The 22951-nt window shown below is 43.4% G+C and overlaps 1 protein-coding gene across 1 annotated transcript; it reads left to right on the plus strand.

Annotated features, from left to right (window-relative positions):
* The first annotated feature begins 596 nt into the window (after window positions 1-596).
* On the plus strand, window positions 597-13176 carry FOXI2 (forkhead box I2). The gene is made up of 2 exons (XM_060766824.2): window positions 597-1329; window positions 11322-13176. Exons 1-2 carry the CDS (start codon window positions 597-599, stop codon window positions 11870-11872), a joined length of 1284 nt encoding a protein of 427 aa, XP_060622807.2. The 3' UTR covers window positions 11873-13176.
* Window positions 13177-22951: the final 9775 nt, after the last annotated feature.

Here is a 22951-nt window from a genome sequence, read left to right on the forward strand (position 1 = left end):
TGGTGGTAATGAATGGTGGTGGTAATGATATTTGTGATGGTGATGCTGCTAATGGCGGTGTTGGTGGTGATGATGGTAATGAATGATGCTGATGGTGGTGATTATTATTATTATTATTATTATTATTATTGTGATGGTGGTGCTGCTGCTGCTGCTGATAATAGTCATGGTGGTGGTGGTGATGATGATAATGAATGATGGTGGCGATGATGATGATGATGATGATGATGATGATGGTGGTGATGCTGTTGCTTCTGATAATGATGACAGCGCTGCTGGTGGTGGTGGTGGTGATATGCTGGTGAAGATTATAGTAATGAATGATGGTGATTATGGTGATGATGATTGTGATGGTGATACTGCTACTGATGGTGATAATGGTGGTGGTGGTGATTTGGGGATGATGACAAGTCTTTGTTTAGACAAAGACTTGCCATCCTCCCTGGAAGTGAGCCCCCTTTTCCTCCTTGCCTTCCCAGACAGAGAAGCGGAGTGGGGGCGTCGATAAGAAAGGGAAGAGGGCCCTCCATGGCACAGACTCCCTGCCAAGGATGGGTTGGGGGTGGGGGGTGAGAGAAATAATCGGGGAGGCTGGAATGTGGGCCGCGTACAGCGCTGGGCGCCGCAGGGGAGAGCTGTGGGAACGACGGGGCGGGCGGGTATTTGGGGAGGGCTTGTCCTCCTCGGTGGGGCAGGGCGAGGAGGTGGCGCTGCTGCCCACCTCTCCCCCCCCCCCCCCCTTGGCCAAGGTCTTCTTCCTCGCTCGGGCCGCGGGCTGCCGGGCACCTGGGTTGACCATGAGCGCCTTGGAAGGGCAGGCGGCTCCTTGCGCCCACGATTTGCTGGAGGTGGCCGCCTTCTACGGCGGCGGGGGCGACAGCAACAACGCCAACCTGAGCCTCTTCCCGGGTCCGGCTTACAGCTTGGCTGGGGAGGCCCCGGGCGGCGGGTGCGGAGGGGGCGGCAGCCCGCCTTACCTGTGGCTCAACGGCTCCTCCGCCCCGCATCCCCACCCGCACCCGCACCCTCCTCCTCCTCCGCCGCCGCCTTACTATGGCTCGGAGCTGGGCTGGCTGTCCTCGCTGGCCAGGGCCGGACAGCAGGAGTTTCTGCGCTTGGTGCGCCCGCCCTACTCGTACTCAGCGCTGATCGCCATGGCCCTCCAAAGCGCGCCGGGCAAGAAGCTCACCCTCAGCCAGATCTACCAGTTCGTGGCCGGGAACTTCCCCTTCTACAAGCGCAGCAAAGCCGGCTGGCAGAACTCCATCCGGCACAACCTCTCGCTCAACGACTGCTTCAAGAAGGTGCCCCGCCACGAGGACGACCCCGGTAAGGAGGGCCGGGAAGGGGGAGGGCTGAGAGAGTGTGACCTGCTCCAGGGAACTCCTTCAGGACGCATCCACACTCCCAGGGCTCAAGGCTGCGGGATCCTGAGAGTTGGGAGCTTGGGAAGGGAGCCCTAAAGGCTTTCAGGGAGTGCGACTTCTCCAAAGGAATGCCATCTACACCAGGCATGGGCAAACTTTCTCATTTGAGGCTGGAGCAGGGTGAGTGGGCCGGGAGGGAGAGAGGGGGTCCTCCCCAAGCCCCCTCCCTGCCCTTTCCTCCCCTTCCTCTTCTCTTTCTCAGGCAGAAAGTGAAGGAAAGGGGAAAACGCTTGGATCCCAAAAAAGGTTGGTTTTGGTCAGGATGAAGTGGTGGACGGGAGAGAAAAAGAGTATCCATTAGATGCCTTATACCCTACTCCTGATATCCTAGAATCTTAGCATTGGAAGGGACCCCCAAGGGCCATCCAGTCCAACCCCCTGCCATGCAAGAGTGCACAATCAAAGCACTCCTTATAGACAGCCTCAGAGGAGGAGACTCCACCACACTCCGAGGCAGCCTATGCCACGCTCCAGGAAGTTCTTCCTAATCTTTTCAGTCACATCTCTTTTCCTTCTATTTGAAGACCATTGCTCCCTGGTCTCTAGAGCAGCAGAAAGTAAGTTGTCCCCCTCCCTCCTCCTCAATGGGACACCCTTTTAAATCTTGAAACATGGTTCTTATGTCCCCTCTCAACCTTCTCTTCTCCCAACTAAACATCCCCCAGGAGGAGAGGAGGAAGGAAAAAGGGAAGGAAGGAAGGAAGGAAGGAAGGAAGGAAGGAAGGAAGGAAGGAAGGAAGGGAAGGAGGAAAGAGAAAAGGAAGGAAAGACAAAAGGAAGGAAGGAAGAAGAATGAGAAAGAGTAAAGGAGGGAGGAAAAAGGGAAGGAAGGGTGAAAGAGTGAAAGGGAAGAGGAAGGGAGAAAGAGGGAGGAAAGGAATGGAGGGAAGGAGGGAGGAAGAGAGGGAGGGAGAAAAGAGAAAAGAAAGGAAAGACAAAAGGGAAGGAAGGAGAAAGCGTAAAGGAGGGAGGAAAGAGGGAAGGAAGGATGAAAGAGTGAAAGGGAAGAGGGAGGGGGAAAGAGGGAGGAAAGGAATAGAAGGAAGGAGGGAAGAAGGGAGGGAGGAAAGAGAGAAGGAAGGAAAGACAAAAGGGAAGGAAGGAGAAAGAGAAAGAGTAAAGGAGGGAGGAAAGAGGAAAGGAAGGAAGGAAGGGTGAAAGAGTGAAAGAGAAGAGGGAGGGAGAAAGAGGGAGGGAGAAAGAGGGAGGAAAGGAATGGAGGGAAGGAGGGAGGGAGGAAAGAGAGAAGGAAGGAAAGACAAAAGGGAAGGAAGGAAGAAAGGAGAAAGAGAAAAAGTAAAGGAGGGAGGAAAGAGGGAAGGAAGGAAGGGTGAAAGAGTGATAGGGAAGAGGGAGGGAGGAAGAGGGGGGAAAAGAATGGAGGGAAGGAGGGAGGGAAGGAGGGAGGGAGGAAAGATAAAAGGAAGGAAAGACAAAAGGGAAGGAAGGAAGGAGAAAGAGTAAAGGAGGGAGGAAAGAAGGAAGTAAGGAAGTATGAAAGAGTGAAAGGGAAGAAGGAGGGCGAAAGAGGGAGGGAAGGAAGGAAGGAAAGGAGGAAGGAGAGAGAAGGAAGGAATAACAGGATGTTGGGGGGGAGGGGGGGAGAAAAGAGCGGGCCTGGGTTTGCCCATACCTGATCTATACTATACAATGGATGCCTTTGAACTGCTGGGGCTCAGGTCTATGGGATCCTGGAAGTTGGAGTTTGGAAAGGCTTTAAGAGAGTGTGACTTGTCCAAGGGAGCCCGATCAGGCTGCATCTACACTGTGGAATGGATGCAGTTTGGCACCACTTGAACTTCCAAGGCTCAAGGCTATGGGATCCTAGCAGTTGGAGTTTGGTAAAGCACTCCTAGAGTGTGTGTGATCCCGGAGGTTGGGGGTTTAATAAGGCACCACTAAGGCTGAGGGAGTGCAACGTATCCATGGTCACTTGGATAGGCTACAAATGTGAGTAGATCAATAGGTAGATCAATCTGGCGGGAAGATAACGGCGCTCCATGCAGTCATGCTGGCCACATGACCTGAGGTGTCTACGGACAACACCCCCAGAGTCAGATACGACTGGACTTAACATCAGGGGAAAACCTTTACTTTGGGTTGACTACACTGTAGAATGAATGCACTGCTCAAGGCTATGAGTTTCTGGGGGCCCTTCCACACCGCCCTATATCCCAGAATATCAAGACAAAAATTCCACATTATCTGAGTGTGGACTTAGATAATCCAATTCAAAGCAGATATTGTGGGATTTTTCTGCCTTGATATTATGGGATATAGGGCTGTATGAAAGGGCCTCGGAGTAGTCGTTTGGTAAGGAAAGGTACTCCAAGGGCTGAGAGAGCGTGGCCTGTCCAAGATAGCTCAAGGCCCTTCCACATAGCCATATAACCCACAATATGAAGGCAGAATTACCCACATTGGGTTATCTGAGTTCACACCTCCATATATCCTAATTCAAAGCAGAAAATGTGGGATTTTATTCAGCTGTGTGGAAGGGGCCTCACTGAAGCTGGGATCTGTACTGCCATATGATGCACTGAACTGCATCTAATTGCATTATATGGGTCTACAGTACTGACCATTTAATATCCAGCCAGCCCCCAAGTTACGAACACCCCACTTACAAACATGCAGCCTGTTCTAGAAGGCCATCCTGAAGGTCTAAGAAGTTTCTCTCCTATGGAGCTCAAGAAGTTAACTGCAGGCAGACCCCGAGTTAGACATCCAATTTGCAAATGACTCACAGTTAAGAACAGAGCAGAAACAATAAGAAGTGAGAAAAATCTACCCTTAGGAAGGGAAATTAACTCTGTCTCTAAGAAGGGAAAATTCACTCCTTGAAGGGTTATCATGGGGAAAAGGTGTCTCCACTGTAGCTTCATCACCATCCTTCATCCTTGTTTCCACAACAAGCCACATTTTTCAAAATCCATTGATCACAGGGATGGGAAGTGAGGTGAAATCTTTTGAACAGAGACACAGACAGCAAAGTAAATATCACCAAGGTGTTAGCCCTTCCCTATGCTATCCAAAGCTATATCCATACGTATGTATGCATGTAAGTACATGGCTGGAGTTGCACTTAAAATGCACCTGTTCTGACTTACATACAAATTCAACTTAAGAACACACCTACAGAATTTATCTTGCACCTAACTTGGGGACTGCCAGTATGTAGGTCTACACTGACCATGTAATGTAGTTCAAACTGTATTAGAGGACAGTGAAAACCCAGCCTTAAGTGGATCTAAACTGGCATCTTTCAGGGACATTCTCAAGCGCGTTAAACCCGTTTCTGCCTCGACCTAGGCGAAAATATTCCGGAGACGCATCCCAGGGGCATCAAAGCGGACTTGGAATTGTCGGATCGTGTAGAAAGGATGCAGTTTGGACTTCATCTGCTGTGGCTCAATGCTGTGGAGTTTTGGGAGTTGCACAAGGCCTTCTTCCCTGCCAAAGAGTGCTGCTGCCTCGCCAAACTAACTACAACTCCAAGGATTCCATTGCCTTGAGCCGGCAGTTAAAGTGGGGCCAAACTGGATTATTTCTACGGTGTAGATGCACCTTCGGAAAATCTAACGTTCCGTGCATTTCCCAGGAAGAGATGAGGGCATTCGGGACTCGATGCCTAGAGACTTGAGAGAGAGGGAGAGGGAAAGGGAGGGAGGGGGATGTAATCGTCACCTATTCTATGCACGTTGTAAACAGATTGTCATATTCCAAAAAAGAAAGCAAGGAAGGAAGGAAGGAAGCTCCCAATCCACTTCCTTTCAATAATTCAAGCAGGAATTTCAAAATTCGGAGAAAAGTCGAAAATTGATTTCATTCTTTTTCCTTCCTTCTTTCCTTCCTTTCTTTTCTCCCTCTCTCTTTCTCTCCTCCCTCCCTCCCTCCTCTTCCCCTTCCTCCCTTCCTTCTTTCCCCCTTTCCGTCCTTCCCTCCCTCCCTCCTTCCTTTTTCTTCCCTTCCTTCCCTTCTTTTCCTCCCTCTTTCTCCTTTCCTTTCTTCCCTCCTTTCCCTCCTGACCTTCTTCTTTCCCTTCCTTCCTTCTTTCCTTCCTGCCTTCCTTCCTTCCTTCTTTCCTTCCTTCCTTCCCTCCCTCTATCCTTCCCTCCTTTCTTTCCTCCCTTCCCTCCTTCCTTCTCCCCTTACCTTCCTTCCTTCCTTCCCTCCCTTTTCTTTCTTTCCTTCTTTCTCTCCCTTCTTTTCCTCCCTTTCTCTCCTTTCCTTTCTTCCCTCCTTTCCCTCCTGACCTTCTTCCCTCCCTCCATCCTTCCCTCCTCTTTCTCTCCTTTCTTCCTTCCTTCCCTTCTTCCTCCCACTCCCCGTACTTCCTTCCCTTCCCCCCCACTCTTTCTTTCTTTCTTTCTTTCTTCCTCCCTTCCCTTCCCTTCCCTTCCCTTCCCTTCCCTCCCTCCCTCCCTCTCTCTCTCTCTCTCTCTCTCCTTTCCTTTCCTTTCTTCCCTCCTTTCCCTCCTTCCCTCCCTCCCTCCCTCCCTCCCTCCCTCCCTCCTTCCTTCCTTCCTTCCTTCCTTCCTTCCTTCCTTCCTTCCTTCCTTCCTTTCTCTCTTTCTACCGACACGTAACTTATATTCCAGACGATTTCCTCGCGTGTAGTGTACATTAATGGACCCACCTGTGGTTCTGTACGCATGCTAACTAGTACGAGAAAGTTTGCTTTTCGGACTACAACTCCCAGGATCAGTCTGTCAACTTACTGTCCAAAACAAGAGAAACTTTTTCAAAGGCGGCGTAAAACGCATTTGGGATATAAACGCATCCGATTACTTTAGCTGATCCCGCACGATCCTGCTTTCTCCTTCCTTTATGTTATGCTTATTTTAGCCATTTTAACAGCTAAATTGATAAGTAGTAGAAGAGCTTTTCATACATTTGAGCCATATTAACTACAAGGTCGCTATGTAACACGATTTTTGTTCCTGGGTTATACACGTCATTTCCTAATTGGTTCTATCATAAAAACTTGGGGAAAGTTTATTACACTGCCAAAACTTTGTTTTTGTGGGATATCCTGCAGCACGTTTTGCTCTAGTTTTCCAATGAATATCTTACAGAGTCGCAACCAATTCAATATAGTTTGTGGCAGCCACAAAAAAAGAAGTTTTTAGGGCAGAATAAGTACTTTCAAAGTAAGTCCCACACAATTAAACAGGAAACGACACTTTTAAACCAGGAACTTAATTTTGTTTTCAAATTTTGTTACATTGTGTTATGTTCTATGGTGATAGCAACCCACTTCTGAATAAATCTGGCCCAGAAAATGATATGATTTGGTTGCTTTAGGATCACCATAAATCTCTAAAGTGAGGGTTAGGTTGCATGTTTATGGTGCTAACATTTTTAAATACATTAGTGAGAGAAATTAGACATGGGAGAACCAACCTGTGAGTAAATAAATTAGAGAACAGCTTTATTGTATACTTCCAGGTCATTTCTAACACATGACACTCCTAAGGTGGACTTATCATAACCTGGATTTCTTACAGAGGGAATTTGCCCTTGCTTTGCTCTAAGGCTGAGAGAGTGTGACTTGCCCAAGATCATCCAATTGGTTTCCATGGCTAAGCAGGGATTCAAATCCTTGTTCTCCAGTGTCCTCAACCAGCACTCAATGCTTTCACTCTAAATTGTGCTCTAGGGGGATACAAAGGCCATTAATAGCACAGAGAAGTGGTTCCCAACCTATGGTCCATGGACCACCAGTGGTCCACAAGGACTAAAATATGGTCTGTGGCCTCACTGTTACTACACCATTGCAACAACAGCAACTGGTCTCACAAAACCCTCTTATAGTGCCAGGAGTTATTAAATATGGTTTTCTGTGAGCGAGCAGATGGCAACTATTGGGTGACATATGTTCTGTATCAGAAACTAGAGCTGATGTGGTCTATCCAATGCAATTTTTCTGAATCAGCACCCCAAATAAACAAATCAAATCTAAAGTTGACCAAAAATTGATTTGTAACCCTTTTGGTACTAATATTATAGAGTGGTCCCTGGTCAAAATGGTCCCTGGTCAAAAAAAAAGGTTGGGAACCACTGGCATAGAGAGTGAATTGTTTAGCTGAAGAAGCATTTCATATGGCCATTTCAACAACAAACTATAGCTGAAGTATTGATCTGTGTACCTCCAAATAGTCTGTCGACTTATGGGGATCCCATACATTTCAAAGGCTTTTTAGCCAAATAATTCTCAGAGGTGGTTTTGCCATTTTCTTCCACTTTCCTAGTTTCAGACTTCTAGCACATGTGCAATAAGGGAACCACAATACTCATTTACTTAATAAGGTTTTTGTGTGTGGTAAGAATATAACTAGATAACTCATGACAAAGTGGGACTAAACTAATTTACTCTCACATTCCCTATCATAGTTCATGTTAGGTGAAGTTGATGCAAATCATAAACCAAAATATCTGGAGGACCAATGCATCCCTATCTCTTGTATTTATTTATTCATCATGTCAGAAGAAAATTGAGGGTATATTTATAAAGTATTTAAAAACACAAAGTTAAAAATTTGGCATTATGCTAAATGTCCTTTGACCAGAAACTGCCTTTGGTGTTGCTGTGAGAAGGTCCTCCACTGTGCATGAGGCAGGGCTCACGTTGTAATAGGTGTTCTGTGGTTTGCTCTTCTCCAGACTCACATGTTATGGACTCCACTTTGTAGCCCCATTTCTTAAGGTTAGCTTTGCATCTTGTGGTGCCAGAGCGCAGCCTGTTCAGTGGCTTCCAAATTGTCCAATCTTCTGTGTGCCCAGGGAGATTTTCTCATCTGGTGTCAGGCACTGATTGAGGTTCCGGGTTTTCGCCTGCCACTTTTGGACTCTCATTTGCTGAGATGTCCCTGCAAGTATCTCTATAGATCTTATTTCTTGATTTAAGGTGTTGGCTTGCTGTCTGATATCTGAACAGAAGATGGGCTGGATATGTCAATGCCTTGGCTGCTACTTTCTAATGGATATCAGGTGGTGCAATACTGACTAAGCTGTATAATTTCTCCAGTGATGTAGGGTGTAGACATGCTGTGATAATGTGGTAAGTTTCATTAAGAGCCGCATCCACCATTTTAACATGGTGAGATGTATTCTATACTGGGTATGTATACTCAGCAGTAGAGCATCAAAGTGCAAGGGCACATGTCTTCATTGTTTCTGGTTGTGATCATACATCTCATGTATGATGTATTAACCTATATACTCCTGTATAAGTCTAGAGATATTTGTCAGAAAATCAGTCTCCAAAAATATGGGTCAAGACTTATGACCAGGCCAGTTATGTGTATTTTACCATAACTTTTATCCAAAAAGGAACCATCCCCTTCTTTAAACAGAATAACAAAAGGCAGGAGTGTAGTCCATCCTTGGAGAACTTTTAAAAAGGCATGCTATTCTCTTTGCCGTGGAACTTTTTCTGCTTTTTTTTTTTTTGAATGCTGAAATGACAGTGGCAGCCAGGCCCTTGAAATGGCATTGATATTTTCCTCTCTCTGTGGAATCACCCTCAACATCCATGAATCAAATAAAAATCCACAATCTTGCCCCTCCTCCCTACAAAGCCTGTCCTCAATGTATAGATTAGGTTGATTTAAACATGAATATACATGGTAAGTATTGTGCATGGGGTGTATTATGAAAGCATCATACAAATGTTTGTTATTATATTGAAAAACAAAACAAACCTCCTGCTACCTTGGGCACAGCAAGTTTCAAATTCATTCTTGCTTGTCTGGTCCTGTGAATAGTCTTGCACCAAAAGGATTACGTGATTGTTATCGATTTTACATAGTAATGGTGACTTCAATGTGTTTATTGGCAATGCTACGGCCTGGTATCACCATTCTCAATGCATTACTCTGAAATAAATCCCCATTAAAATTTCCAATATTGAATGGCATACAAAAAAAAAAAAGATGACTACAGTTTTTTTCACGTTGGGGCAGCTATACAGTAATATGTGAATACTCTGTTTCCCCTCTTTCATATTGCTTGAATGTTAACACATGCTATGATACTTTTGTGAACACATACTATGATCCTTTTTGGTTTTCAATGACTTTTGAAAAAACTACAAATAGCAGGAGGAAAATCCAGATAATTTGAAATTTGACACTAATAATACAGAACAAAAGAAACACAGTGATCACGAACAAGCATTTCTGTGGAATGAAGGACATTAAAACGCAACCTAAATGAAATAGTCCTTAATGAGTATTATCTTACATTCCTGCTTTTAAATTGATAATTGAACAAGACTTGCCAAGAAAGTGGTTAAAAATGACCAAAATGGATGTAATAACACTGGACCATTTTTCGGGCCTGGTGTAACTTATTTTTCACTCAGCCACAGCACTGTCTGCTGCAATACAAGTGTAAAAATCATAGATTATATAGCAAAACTACGATTTTTATATTGAAAATATGTAATCATTGTAATCCTAAACTTTCCAGATTTTGTAAAAATCTGAAAAAGCAGCATCATTAGATAACAATTCATCAGAGCTGCCTGCCAATTCTCCTTCAGAAAACAACAGAATCCAAATCTGGCAGCTGGACACTCAATAGGGATGGGTCCAAAGATCACTCCGGGTCTCTTACTGATGTGCATCTGTTTACATACATTGCATTAATTAAATAAATTCAAGCTTTCTGGGAAGGAGAGTACCCTCTCTTTAAATATATTTATGGTTACAAATCGCTTCTGCTTTATCAGGATAATTTTAATTTTTTTAATTTTATAATTTACTAGGGTTGTGCATTCAAAGTAAAACTTGACCTGTTTCATGTCCCAGCTTTCGGCGGGGCCCCCAATCAATTTTTTGGGAGCCTTCCAAAATCAAGAGGGCAGATTTCTGTTTTTTACTGTACCATTATGGGGAGAGGGCTGGCTTCTCAAACAAGCTCTCCTTCCCAGAGCATGCTTTAATAAGGCTTCTTACCTGGTTTTTGTACTCCAGTTGCAGGCACTGATAGGCACGCATGCTTTCCAAGCCTGTAAGCCGTGCCACACCCACACACTCTCTGGAAAGACAGTGTGTGTGTAGTGTGATGTGCAGGCCCAGAGAGCATGCTCGCCTGCCAGTGCCTGCAGCCGAGCGCCTCTTACTCTAGAGCAGTGGTTCTCAACCTGGGACCCCTAGACGTTTTTGGCCTACAACCCCCAGAAATCCCAGCCAGTTAATCAGGTGTTAGGATTTCTGGGAGTTGAAAGCCAAAAACATCTGGGGACCCCAGGTTGAGAACCACTGCTCTAGAGTAAGAAGTGCTCAGCTGATGGTACTGGCAGGTGTTCATGCTTACCTGCAAACCACACACACAATAACACACACACACATACACAGAGCAAGGAGGCAAGTCCTTCTAGGAGGCACTCAGCTGCAGCCGAAAGCAGGCTTGGAGCCGGGATCAGCTCCAGCTTGCTTTCGTGTGGAGCTGATTTTTGTGTGGGGAGGGGGCTTCCCGTTTCGTGTTCCCAAAGAAACAAAGGAAACGAATTCCACACATAACTCTACAATTTACCATGGTACTCCATGCAGTCATGCCAGCCACATGACCTTGGAGGTGTTTACAGACAACGCCGGCTCTTTGGCTTAGAAATGGAGATGAGCACCACCTCTCAGAGTCAGACACAAGTAGACTTAATGTCAAGGGGAAACCTATGCTTTTTATGAAGAAAGAATAGCAAAATCAATAAAATTAAATACTGGAATGAAAGAGATTTTAATTAAATAGCACTTATCATAAGAACTGGTCTATTTTCAAGGGACAGCATTGTGCTCATCCAATAAACATTTTTTCTTGTTGATGTTTTGTGCTTTCAGCTGTTTTTTCTGCCCCTGTTAAATCCATGTGTTCTTGACTGGTTCATAGGTAAAGGCAATTATTGGACCCTGGATCCAAACTGTGAGAAGATGTTTGATAATGGCAACTTCAGAAGGAAGAGGAAGAAACGATCAGACACTGCCAATGGGTCTGGAGCACCCAACAAAGTGGAAGACAAAAGAAGCAGTCCCACAGTCTCACAAGCCTCTGAACCTCACAATGTGGCGTCTGTGCCACGGAGATGCTCCCCAGGTTTGATGACTGACTGCAAATCCCCCAGCCTGAGCTCCAGCCGTTGTTTCTCCACATTTGTCTCCACCATGAATGCCGTGGCCCACAGGCGGAATGGCTTTTCCAGGCAGTTTTTCAGTGGGCCAGGGTCTGATTTCATGCCTGGGAGGCAGAATGGGCCTAACTTGAGCTCGTGCGCTGTTGCCCATAGCAATCCACCCTCAGGATTCGAACTCAGCTCTCACTCCAATGCCAGGATGAATTACTATGCAGGTACAAGTGGACAATCAAGCTGCCTCAGCACCCCAGTCCTGAGTACCTTCAGTGTGAACAATCTGATCTATAGCAGAGAGGGGACAGAAGTTTGATGGGTTGGCACTGCAGTATAGCCCTTGTTTGATGTATGTCACACACGCAGCCTTGGTTGAGTGCCTAGATGTTTTGCCTTAAATCCAGTAGCCTGGTTAGGAGTAATCCACAGTCTTTCTTGTTTGTTTGTATCCATAGCCACAATGTGCACCATGACTATAGAGTTTGGAAAAGTTGCTTTCTTGGATTTCAGCTCCTCAATGAGCATCTTCTTCAATGTTTTGTCGAAGGCTTTCATGGCTGGAATCATTGGGTTGTTGTAGGTTTTTTGGGCTATATTGCCATGTTCTAGAAGCATTGTCTTCTGACGTTTCGCCTGCATCTATGGCAGGCATCCTCAGAGGTTGTGAGGTCTGAGGTCAGACCTCACAAGGATACTTGCCATAGATGCAGGCGAAATGTCAGGAGGAGAGAACGCTTCTAGAACATGGCAATATAGCCCAAAACCCCTACAACAACCCATCTTCTTCAACTCTATGTAAACATTCCTTTAAAGGTTTTTTATCCAGTGCTAGTGTGTTTTCTTCCTTCCTCATTTTCTCTCCTTCCCATGTCTTCTCAGGTAGCACATTTGGGTGCCAGTAAAATTTGGGGCATAAATAAAGTGGATCCATAGAACAGTATTCTTTGTAAAAGGAACATTTCCTGAGTGGGAAGTTAGTTGCATTGTGGGAATTGTGTCATCTTCCAGATGTTGTTGGACTGTAAATCCTATCAGCTGTAGGCAAGAAAATCATTAGAGAAGAATACTGGGACTTCCAATTCTATAAAATCAGAGTAGGAGTGCTGTTTAGTTCTTAGCCCTGTGTTAGTGGCAAAAAGTGCTACACCAAAATATCATGGGCCTGCATCTTGGAAGAATAGGCTTTCTACATTGTAAAATAAATAACCAAGGGTTGGATGTGTTGTCGAAGGCTTTCATGTCCGGAATATTGGGTTGCTGTAGTTTTCCAGGCTGTAAGGCCATGTTCCAGAAGCATTCTCTCCTGACATTTCATCCACATCTATAGCAGGCATCCTCAGAGGTTGAGAGGTCTGTTGGAAATGGATGGTCACACTTATGTTCAAGAAAGGAGCCCCCAGTGGCGCAATGGGTTAAACCAGTGGTCCTCAACCTGGGGTCCCCAGATGTTTTTGGCTTTCAACTCTCAGAAATCTTGACAGCTGGTAACCTGGCTGGGATTTCTGGGAGTTGTAGGCCAAAAACATCTGGGGGACCCCAAGTTGAGAAACACTGGATTAAACCCTTGTGCCGGCAAGACTGCTGACCAAAAGGTCAGTGGTGCAAATCCAGGGAGCAGGGTGAGCTTCTCATGCAGGGCCATGAGAGAAACCTCCCATAGGATGGTAAAAAATCCAGGCGTCTCCTGGCCAATGTCCTTGCAGACAGCTAATTCTCTCACACCAGAAACAACTTGCAGTTTTTCAAGTCACTCCTGACATGAAAAAAAAGTTAAATAAACTAAAAACGACAATGCACACATTAGAATGTTCTAGTTCCTTCTCAAGTTGCTTTGTTTACAGTATCATTAATGTGGCCTTAGATTTTCTTTAATTTTTTTTAAAAAAACAAATGCACTAATCTATAGTGTAGGAATATTTTGGAATTTGTATATAATAGCTGTATGCAACAAGTAGAAAGATATAGCTGTATTTTGGAAAACTCCATTTAGAATTTCTAACTAACTGTGTATTGCCGCTCTATGCAATCAACAAAATAAAATGCCGCCCATTGTTTTATCCTAGAATTTGGATTCAAAACCAAACTGTTGTGTTTCTATTATGTTTTAGGATTCATTTTAGGTTTGCTAAGATTTGTACTAAACAAAGAATCACACAAAACACTTTACAGGAATTGGGTGGGAAAAACGTGCTGAGGATATGCATTATTTTCCCATAAAATGCAATTTTCCAAGCCCTGAATTGAAATGATTTGAGACATTTTGATAGCTTTGATCTGTACATAGTATTCTACTCAGAGTCAGCAACCTGCATCTCCATCTATAACTCAGGCCCCTTCTACACTGCCAGTTCAAAGCAGATAATCTGGAATGTATATAGCAGTGCAGAAAAAAGCCTCAATTTTCAATGTAATTGGATTTGGCACCTTTTGTTAACAAACTCTACAATTGTTTAGGCTCCTTTTACATTGGCAGTGTAGACTCATATAATCTGGTTCAAATGTGGATAATGTGGATGTGATATTCTGGATTATATGGCAGTGTAGATCCAGCCTTAGACCCCTTCTGCACTGCGATATAATTCAGATTATCAAAGCAGATAACCCACTTTATCTGCTTTGAACTGGATTATATGAGACCACGCTGCAATATAATCCAGTTAAAGTTGATGGTGTGGATTTTATATGGCAGTGTAGAAGGGACATTAGAATTTTGGAATAACAGTTTTTCAAAAGAGTTGCTTGAAATGAGCAGATAATCTGGGTTTTATATGGCAGTGTAGAAGAGGTCTTGGGGGCCTTTCATACAGGCCCTATATTTCAGGATCTGATCCCAGGTTTTATGCTTTAAACTGGATTATATGAGTCTGTACTGACAGATAATCTGGGATAAACAGAAAACCTGGGATCGGATAATGGGATATAGGGCCTGTATGGAAGGCCCCTAAGGCCCCTTCTACACTGCCATATAAAACCCAGATTATCTGTTTTGAACTGGATGATATGGCAGTGTAGACTCATATAATCCAGTTCAAATCAGATAATGTGGATTATTTGCTTTGATAACTTGGATTATATGACAGTGTAGAAGGGGCCTAAAGCTGGCTCTACACTGCTATATAATCCAGATTATCAAATCCAAATTATCTACTTTGAACCAGATTATACGAGTCTACACTGCCATATCATCCAAATTATCAAATCCATATTATCTGCTTTGAACTGGATTATATGAGTCTACACTGACATATCATAGAGATGATCAAATCCACACTATCTGCTTTGAACCGGATTATATGAGTCTACACTGCCATATCATCCAGATTATCAAATCTACATTATTTGCTTTGAACTGGATTATATGAGTCTACACTGCCATATCATCCAAATTATCAAATCCACATTATCTGCTTTGACTGAATTATATGAGTCTACACTGCCATATCATCCAGATTGTCAAATCCACATTATCCACTTTGAACTGGATTATATGAGGTTACACTGTCATATAATCCAGATTATCAAATCCATATTATCTGCTTTGAACCAGACGAGTCTATGATACCATATAATCCGGATTTTATATGGCTGTGTAGATGAGGCCTAAGATAGTTGCAAAGTTGGATCCCACCTAAAGCCCCAGCCTTGGAGGGCATCTAGACTGTAGAACGAATGCGGGTTGACATCACTTCAACTGCCACGGCTGAATACATAGAATCCTGAGATTTGGAAGGCGAAAGGTCTTGTAAAGCGACAACTCCCCTGCGATGGGCACAGGCAAAGCGGGAGAGGCGTCGCTGGGCCGCCGGCCTTTGTTGACAGGGCGGGGAACAAACAACCCAACCAACCCGTCCACCCCAAAGGCTCCGGTTTGGAGGCTCGCGCCCGGCGGGCAGGTTCGCGTGTTGGAGGCCCGCAAAGCCCTCGCCGACGGGCAAAGTTTGCAAATAATCATATTTTGAAAAAACCTCCTCGTGGGTCCCACACAAAAGATCATCTTTGTGTCCGCCCCGGGGAGCTGGACAATAATTTATAGGAAGAATTTGGGATTTAATCGAGCGTCCAAAATTAATCCGGATCCCTGCTGAGGAGCCCTTTTAATTACTCGCTTCCTGCATGCGAACCTCTTTCGTGAGAGAGAAGAACAAGAAAGGCAGAGAAAGAGAGAGAGGAATAGAGGAGGAGGAGGTGGAGGAAAAGGCAGCCCAACTGGGAAGGTTGTGGTCGTTGGGCTCTGGCGGACTTGGTCGCACGCTAAAGACCTGGGGGTTTTTTATGTCGGGGAGGGGGGGGGGAGATAAAAGGGGGAGCCCAGCCCGTCTTGGAGCCAAAGGAGCGGTTTGCAACAAGGCAACAGGAGGCTGGGATCCAGCTCTTGCAGCACAACCCTCAAAGAGAAGGAGGAAGCGCTCCTCCAGATCTCACTAGGCTCCTAATCCCAGGATGTTTCATTAGCGGCTGCATAGAGTGGATGATGGGAGATGCAATCCTAAATCTGTGTGGAGAGATAGTGGGTTATTTCACACACACACACACACACACACACACATGAAATAACCCATTATAATTTTTAGCTAAAGCACATTCATAGTTTCAAAGATGTGCAGTGCCAGTTTGATGAGCACAGATCATTAGTGTTGTCAACAAATCCACTGGTTTGCTAATGGAACAAAGTTAAATCTGGCATAATCTTTTGTAATTCAAACACCGTTGTGCAACTCTAGTAGTAAGCGGGTCTTGAAATCATGCCAAACAGTGACAAGAAACTTCTCTGTTTCACTTATCTTTGATACTGGAATATTTTGGGGTAGATATCATGTATTTACATTTCTTGCTGTGTTTATTGTGCAAAATCACATTGCCAATATCCTGAAATATCAGAGAATGTTATTCTTCGCACATTACAGCTATTTCAACTGCCATCTGCTGGCCTTATTTAGCATGATATGAGATCAGATCTTGTGTAAAAGTGAAAATATGTGCACTCAGAGACTCCAGAACTGCTTTAAGATAGCTGGCTCAGGTCTGGCATACAGATCACTGTGAGTTTGGCAAACTTGCTTATATATTTTTAGGCCACAGACACAGAAGACACTGAATAAGAATCATAAAAACAATACCACGAAAAAGCAACATGACTGCCACAAAGGCAATAGCAAAATAATAAATGACATATTATTAAATTGTTTAAACCACACTATGAATATATCAAGAAAAGAAGAACACATAAAAGCTCTATTTATGCAAATGTCAAGATGGTAAAAAGGTTTGGCACTTCTGGCTTATAATTTGTTAGAGCACCAATTCATAGAAATATTGGTGGTTCTAGTCTTGAGCGGTTTATCATTGGGGTGGGGGAGGATTAAGTTAACAATTTTTAGTAGTAGATTGGGTTACTTTGCCCATTTGATTGACACCATCTAAAATGTACATTGCCCTTCATGGAATTAACCAGGTGTCAAATTCCAGATTTACGGTAGGCTGGGCACATTTCTGCTATTCTCCTTGCTCTTTTCTTTAAAAACCCTTTTTGGTATAAAACATTAGCAACAGTGGAAAGATATTCTCTTCCTCCTCTTTCCCTTCCATCTCTGGTGTGCACAATAGGAAGTTTATACCAGGGGTCCCCAAACTAAGGCTTGCGGACCGGATACAGCCCTCCAAGGTCATTTACCTGGCCCTCGCTCAGGGTCACCCTAAGTCTGAAATGACTTGATAGCACACAACAATAACTAATTAATTTGACTATCACATCAGCCAAAAGCAGGCCCACACTTCCCATTGAAATACTGGTAAGTTTATGTTTGTTAAAATTGTTCTTCATTTCAAATATTGTATTGTTTAGGGGCCACAGTGGCGCAATGGATTAAATCATTGAGCTACTGAACCTATTGACCTGAAGGGTGGCAGTTTGAATCCACAGGTTGGGGTGAGCCCCCGCTGTTAGCCCTGGCTCCTGCCAATCCAGCATTATGAAAACATGCGAATGTGAGTAGATCAATAGGTACCGTACCACTGGGAAGGCAAATAGGTACTCCAAGCAATCATGCTGGCCACATGACCAGGAGCTCCTCAGCTTGGAAATGGAGATGAACACCTCCCCCAGAGCTGGAGTTGAGCACCGCCTCCAGAAGCCGAAAATGAAAGGGGAAGCCTTTGCCTTTGTTTGTGAATTTCTATCTCATTGTATCAAGGCATTGAATGTTTGCCTGTGTTTGTGTCTGTATACTGTAATCCGCTCTGAGTCCCTTGGAGAGATAGTGCGGAATCAGGGGTGGCTCAACCCATTACGCAAAGTAAGCATTTGCAGTATAGTTGATTTTGCCCAGGGGCGCTCTTTGGGAAAAATAGACCTTGACATATGGGAGTTGTAGTTACTGGGATGTATAGTTCACCTACATTCAAAGAGCATTCTGAACTCCACCAATGATGGAATTGAAAAAAATATGGCACACAGAACTCCCACGATGAACAGAAAATATATATCAGTGATTGGTTGGGGGGGGGGGGGGCAAAATACTGTTTGCTTACTGTTGAAAATTACCTAGGGCTGCCTCTGTGTGGAATATAAATGAAGTGTCATTACTGTTGCTGTTTGTTGTTGTTGTTGTTGTTTAATGCTTTTTGCACTACAAATAAGGTATGTGCAGTGTGCATAGGAATTCATTCATGTTTTTTCCATAGTCCCCCGCCCCAAAACAGTTTGAGGGACCGTGAACCAGTCTTCTGCTTTCAAAGTTTGAGGATCCCTGGTTTATAGTAAAGTGCATTTTCAAATCTGACAAGTAGTAAATTGGTGCAATCAGGCCTTGGACACACAGTGGGGTGGGAGAATTGGAATAGCAAGGGTATGGTCTGTATTTCCCTACAGAGTGATAGAACAAAATATGAACCTAAGAATGCATACAGCCGCTGCCATAGCCTTTTTCGTGCCACAGGAACTTTCCAAACGTTCCCTTTTTCTAACAACAGCTCATCAGATTGAATTGCCTCTTCTGGAATCTATCAACAGTGCAATTTACAGTGGGCTCTCGGTGTTAATTGGAATTTGGTTTCAGGACTTCCTCTGTTTGTGCATACCAAAACCTGTGGATTCTCATATAAAATGAAAAAATCAAACTTTTACCTTTTGAAATAATATTTTACTTTTTGGAGATTTTGTAATTTAATATTTTCAAGCTGTGGATGGTTAAATCTGTGAATGCCGAATCCTTGGATAAGGAGGGCCAACTTGCTAAATAACTCCCTGAATGTTTAATGGACTACCAGACACTGGCAGTCCCCCCTCCTCTCATTTGAAGGATATTTCTCTTTATGAAAAAATAACAAAGAATAGTGCATTTATGCTTTTCTATTACCAATTAGGATGGGAAAAGATCCATTTTTTTCTCTATGAGTTCCTTTACAGAAAGTTTGTGATGAACATAATGGTAAAATTATTATAAGCAGGAAAAGCTGTACCCTCATTTTAAACCATAGCTTGTTCAATGCTGGATCACAGTTCATCTAGGAATATTGAATTCTTCATTTGGAAGACTAGTTTTTTTTTTAAAAAAAATGAAGTAGTGTGTGTAGTGAAACATCAGTTTCATTTGTAAATTGTTTGATTAGACTGCCACCTAGTGGACATTTCCCCCACTTCAAGTTACTGCAAAGTTTCCAACTTTCCTGTGAATCCACGAAAAAACAACTTTTATCCACCCAAAGGGCTTGTTTTGCTTATGTATTCATCCGATAGCACAAACACATCCACATATGCACACATATACCATTCCTAGCCCCATGAAAAGGAGTTTGAAATCCAACTTTAGATATGGCATCATATAACTTTGCTATTCAAATATAAGAAAATCTACTCCTGTCCCTATACTTGACTTTTGGATACCAGTCAATGGTTAGAGAGCCATATTTCAGTGTGTAATACCAAAATATTACAATTGGGGGACTGTATGGAATAGGAAGAGAGCCATCGTGGAGTTATGGTGTGAGTGTTGGACTACAATTCTTGAGATCAGGGGTTCAAATCCCCATTTGAGTGGGCAAGACACACAATCCCAGCCCCAGAAAAACCCGCAGTATGGTTCCCATACATTGGAAGCAATTTGAAGGTACACAGCAAAAACAACAAGGAATAGGATCAGGGTGTAAATGCTCTGTTCCATAGCAGCTAGAAGTTTGTGTTCTAAGTGTTTTACCAAAAAAATACACATTATTAAAATTATATTAAACTGTTTATAGAGTTAAAATCATGCAAAACATTAATGGAAAAGCATAAATGGAAAAGCTGGACAACAGTAAAACAGAAAGCCAATTTTATAAAATAATCAGTTCACAAAAACTTGCCATAATTGAAGGATTATCATCTGATAAAGCGCAGGAGGGAAGGAACCACTCAGGGTGTTCCAGAGTTTACATTCCCAAATGTGTCTGTGACGGCAGTAGGATTAGAGGTAAGCATCTTCCCAGAATTTTGTGGGGTTTGGGCATCTGGGAAGACAGAATTCTTCAGATCACTTATACCTGAGATGCGTAAGATTTTCTAGACTCATGTGGCTGGAAACAGACTGTCAGACATGGAGCTGCTGCAGTAAAGGAGCTGTGTGTTTCCCCACACAAACACCCCTTAACCATCTGGCTGCAGCTCTTTGGGCCAAACACAATCTCCAAACATTCTTCAAAAACACCCTCACATTGAGTATATTATACTAATCCAATTGGGATGTAACTAGGCCATGTGTCACCGTGGGCAGATCCAACATCTGAAGGAATGGGTGCAGCTGGCTTGTAAATCTTAACTATAATCCAAACGGCGTCTACTTTCACAGATACAATTTTTCTTCTATTCAGAGGAACTAATATGACTTAATTCAGCCAATAAGACAAACATCAAAATAAACAACCAAATCTCTTCCTGAATACAGCAGAACCCTGGCATTGTGACAGAAGCCCCCTGACCAACTAAATATACTGGAGAGGGTTGTGGGAATAGACCTTGATTTCTGAAAGTTTAAATTCATCTGGATCCAGAAATGTTGTGTCCCTCACCAACAATGGACCAGGGCCAAACTAAGCACAGAGAATAGTAATCTTACTATTTAATGGACTCAATACTTAATACCCCAAAGTTGTGTGTCTTTAAGTCTAAAGATGTAAATAAGTGGGGAAAAACCTGCATCTCCCTAAGCTCATTGCATGCAACATCCACCATAAGATTTCAAGGAGAGGATTTTTTTTCAACAAAGACCATGGGAGAGGGACAGTGGATGGGTGGTGATGGGGGGCAAAATCTCTACCATGTAATGGTAAATCAGTTGAAAACTATTGAGTGTGATGAAGGTAGGAAAATAATTCAAAACAGAGTATGACTGAGCACTATGATAAACATACTCTACCGAACACTTCCCTGCTTCAATGTGATACAGTGGCAGGGGGTCTGCTTCATAACACCAGTCTTATAACTTGAGGTGCCACCAAGACATCACAAGGGCTCATACCAAAATCTCAGGTTTTGACTTGAACTCTCTGGGCTTGGGGCAATCCGACCTGGCAAACAACAAGTTCTGCAAGATCAAAAGTGGATTTATTGCTGCTTTTGATTCCCACCCCCACCCCTCTTTTATATACACTTTGTGGCATGTTTTGGATCAAACAGTTGGCCATCACCCCTTAAAAATGGCCAGTCCTGATATCTATATAAATAAAAATGTAATGTCCATTTGTGGGATTAACATAACTAAAAAACCACTGGACGTATTGACACCAAATTTGGGGGCTATTAGTCTTAATGAAGGAGGGATGGACGTGGCACCTTTCCTCCAAGGGATTGCTTCTTGCCCTCCTATAGGAAACTGGAACTCCCAAAAACCCAAAATGCTGTAAATAGCTCAAAATAAGTTTTATTTATTACAAAGTCATTTCTTTAAAGCAATGAGCTGGAAAACTTCAGAGGGGTGAAGGAAAACATATGTTACAGTTTCAATTAGTCCTGGGTCCAAGGAGTTTGAAGCCGAGAAGCCTCACCAAGTTTCCTCTTTCCTCAATGGTTGTGAATGCCAGAGCAAACCACAACCCCAGTTCAGATGGCCTATGTTTTGAAGACTCAGGATCTTCCTTTGGTGCCAAAAGAACTGGCTTGAAGGCACTTGGGTCTCCTCAATTATTGTTCAGGACGATCTGGACATAAAGCATGAGTCCCAAGGGTAAAAAAACCCCTCAGAACTGGTGCTAAGAGGTAATTTAAATCAGGGTCCTTTAGAGTCAAGTCTCTTACTCACGTCCATGGGGCAGGAACTGTGATGGCGGAATGAAAAGAAAAAGGAAACTCTCCCCTCTTGCAGAAAGAGGTGGAGCCAAACAGTACTGATTGACAGCTACAAGCAACCAATCCATACAACTATACATAAGCAGGATAAAAAGGGACATGATTAAGCATGATACAACAGTTTAAATCTTACAACTAACAGTTCTATATATAGGTGGCACCACTTGCGGCGTCACAACAATACACCTATCAGGCTAATGAGTGACCATCACTCATAAAAACAATGAAAAATGCAGCAGAAGAAACTTAAAAAGTCAAAAACAAAAAAACCACATTACATCGCATGTGCAAAATCACATTTATACGCAAACACGCATATGTTGCAGGTTCAAATCTGGGGAGCGGCATGAGCTCCTGCGGTTAGCCCCAGCTTCTGCCAACCTAGCAGTTCAAAAACATGCAAATGTGAGTAGATCAGTGTGACCCCGAGAGTCAGATATGACTGGATTTAATGTCAGGGGAAAACCTTTACTTTTACCCTACACAAATATATCCACACACAAGACACATATACACAGACTGGGCCACAGCAACATGTGGCAGGGGACAGCTAGTAGCAAAATAAAATTTCAGAAAATAACTTCAGCCAGTCACAAAGCAACATATAATTTATTCGATCGCTGTAGTTGGTATATAATACTAATGGAAAAGTGTTTCATCTTCCATTTAGGGTTTAAGAAACAAATAAGCAGAAACAAAACTTGGCATGGTTTGATGTCCTTTGATTGATTAAGTGAACCACAATATAGATTTGTATTTCTCCTTCAAGGTCACATGTAAATGCCTGAAATGAAATGGCTATTGATCATTTTTGAACCCAACCTCAGGTGTTTGTATGCAATTTTATTTATTTAACTTTCTGTAATGGTAATCAATATCTGGGTCTTGAATATGCTGGAATACATGGTGACAAGGCTACAATAATTCAGTAAGAAATAGAAAGGAAAAAAACCCAGAAATATGAACAATCTTGCAGAGAAGTGTTACTACGTTCATTGCTAGAGGAAAGTAGGAGCTCCAAAGGAAATGAGTAATCAACTTCTCTTTAAAGGTTATTCCCTGCCCTCTTGTAGTCCA

The sequence above is a fragment of the Anolis sagrei genome, chromosome 3 (genome assembly GCF_037176765.1).
Source record: "Anolis sagrei isolate rAnoSag1 chromosome 3, rAnoSag1.mat, whole genome shotgun sequence".
Taxonomy (NCBI): domain Eukaryota; kingdom Metazoa; phylum Chordata; class Lepidosauria; order Squamata; family Dactyloidae; genus Anolis; species Anolis sagrei.

Excerpts from the sequence above, each read along its gene's own strand:
- FOXI2 (XM_060766824.2), top strand. The coding sequence starts at position 597 with ATGTGGGCCGCGTACAGCGCTGGGCGCCGCAGGGGAGAGCTGTGGGAA. Across the intron at positions 1,330-11,321 it reads CCGCCACGAGGACGACCCCG|GTAAAGGCAATTATTGGACC; the intron begins GTAAGGAGGGCC and ends ACTGGTTCATAG.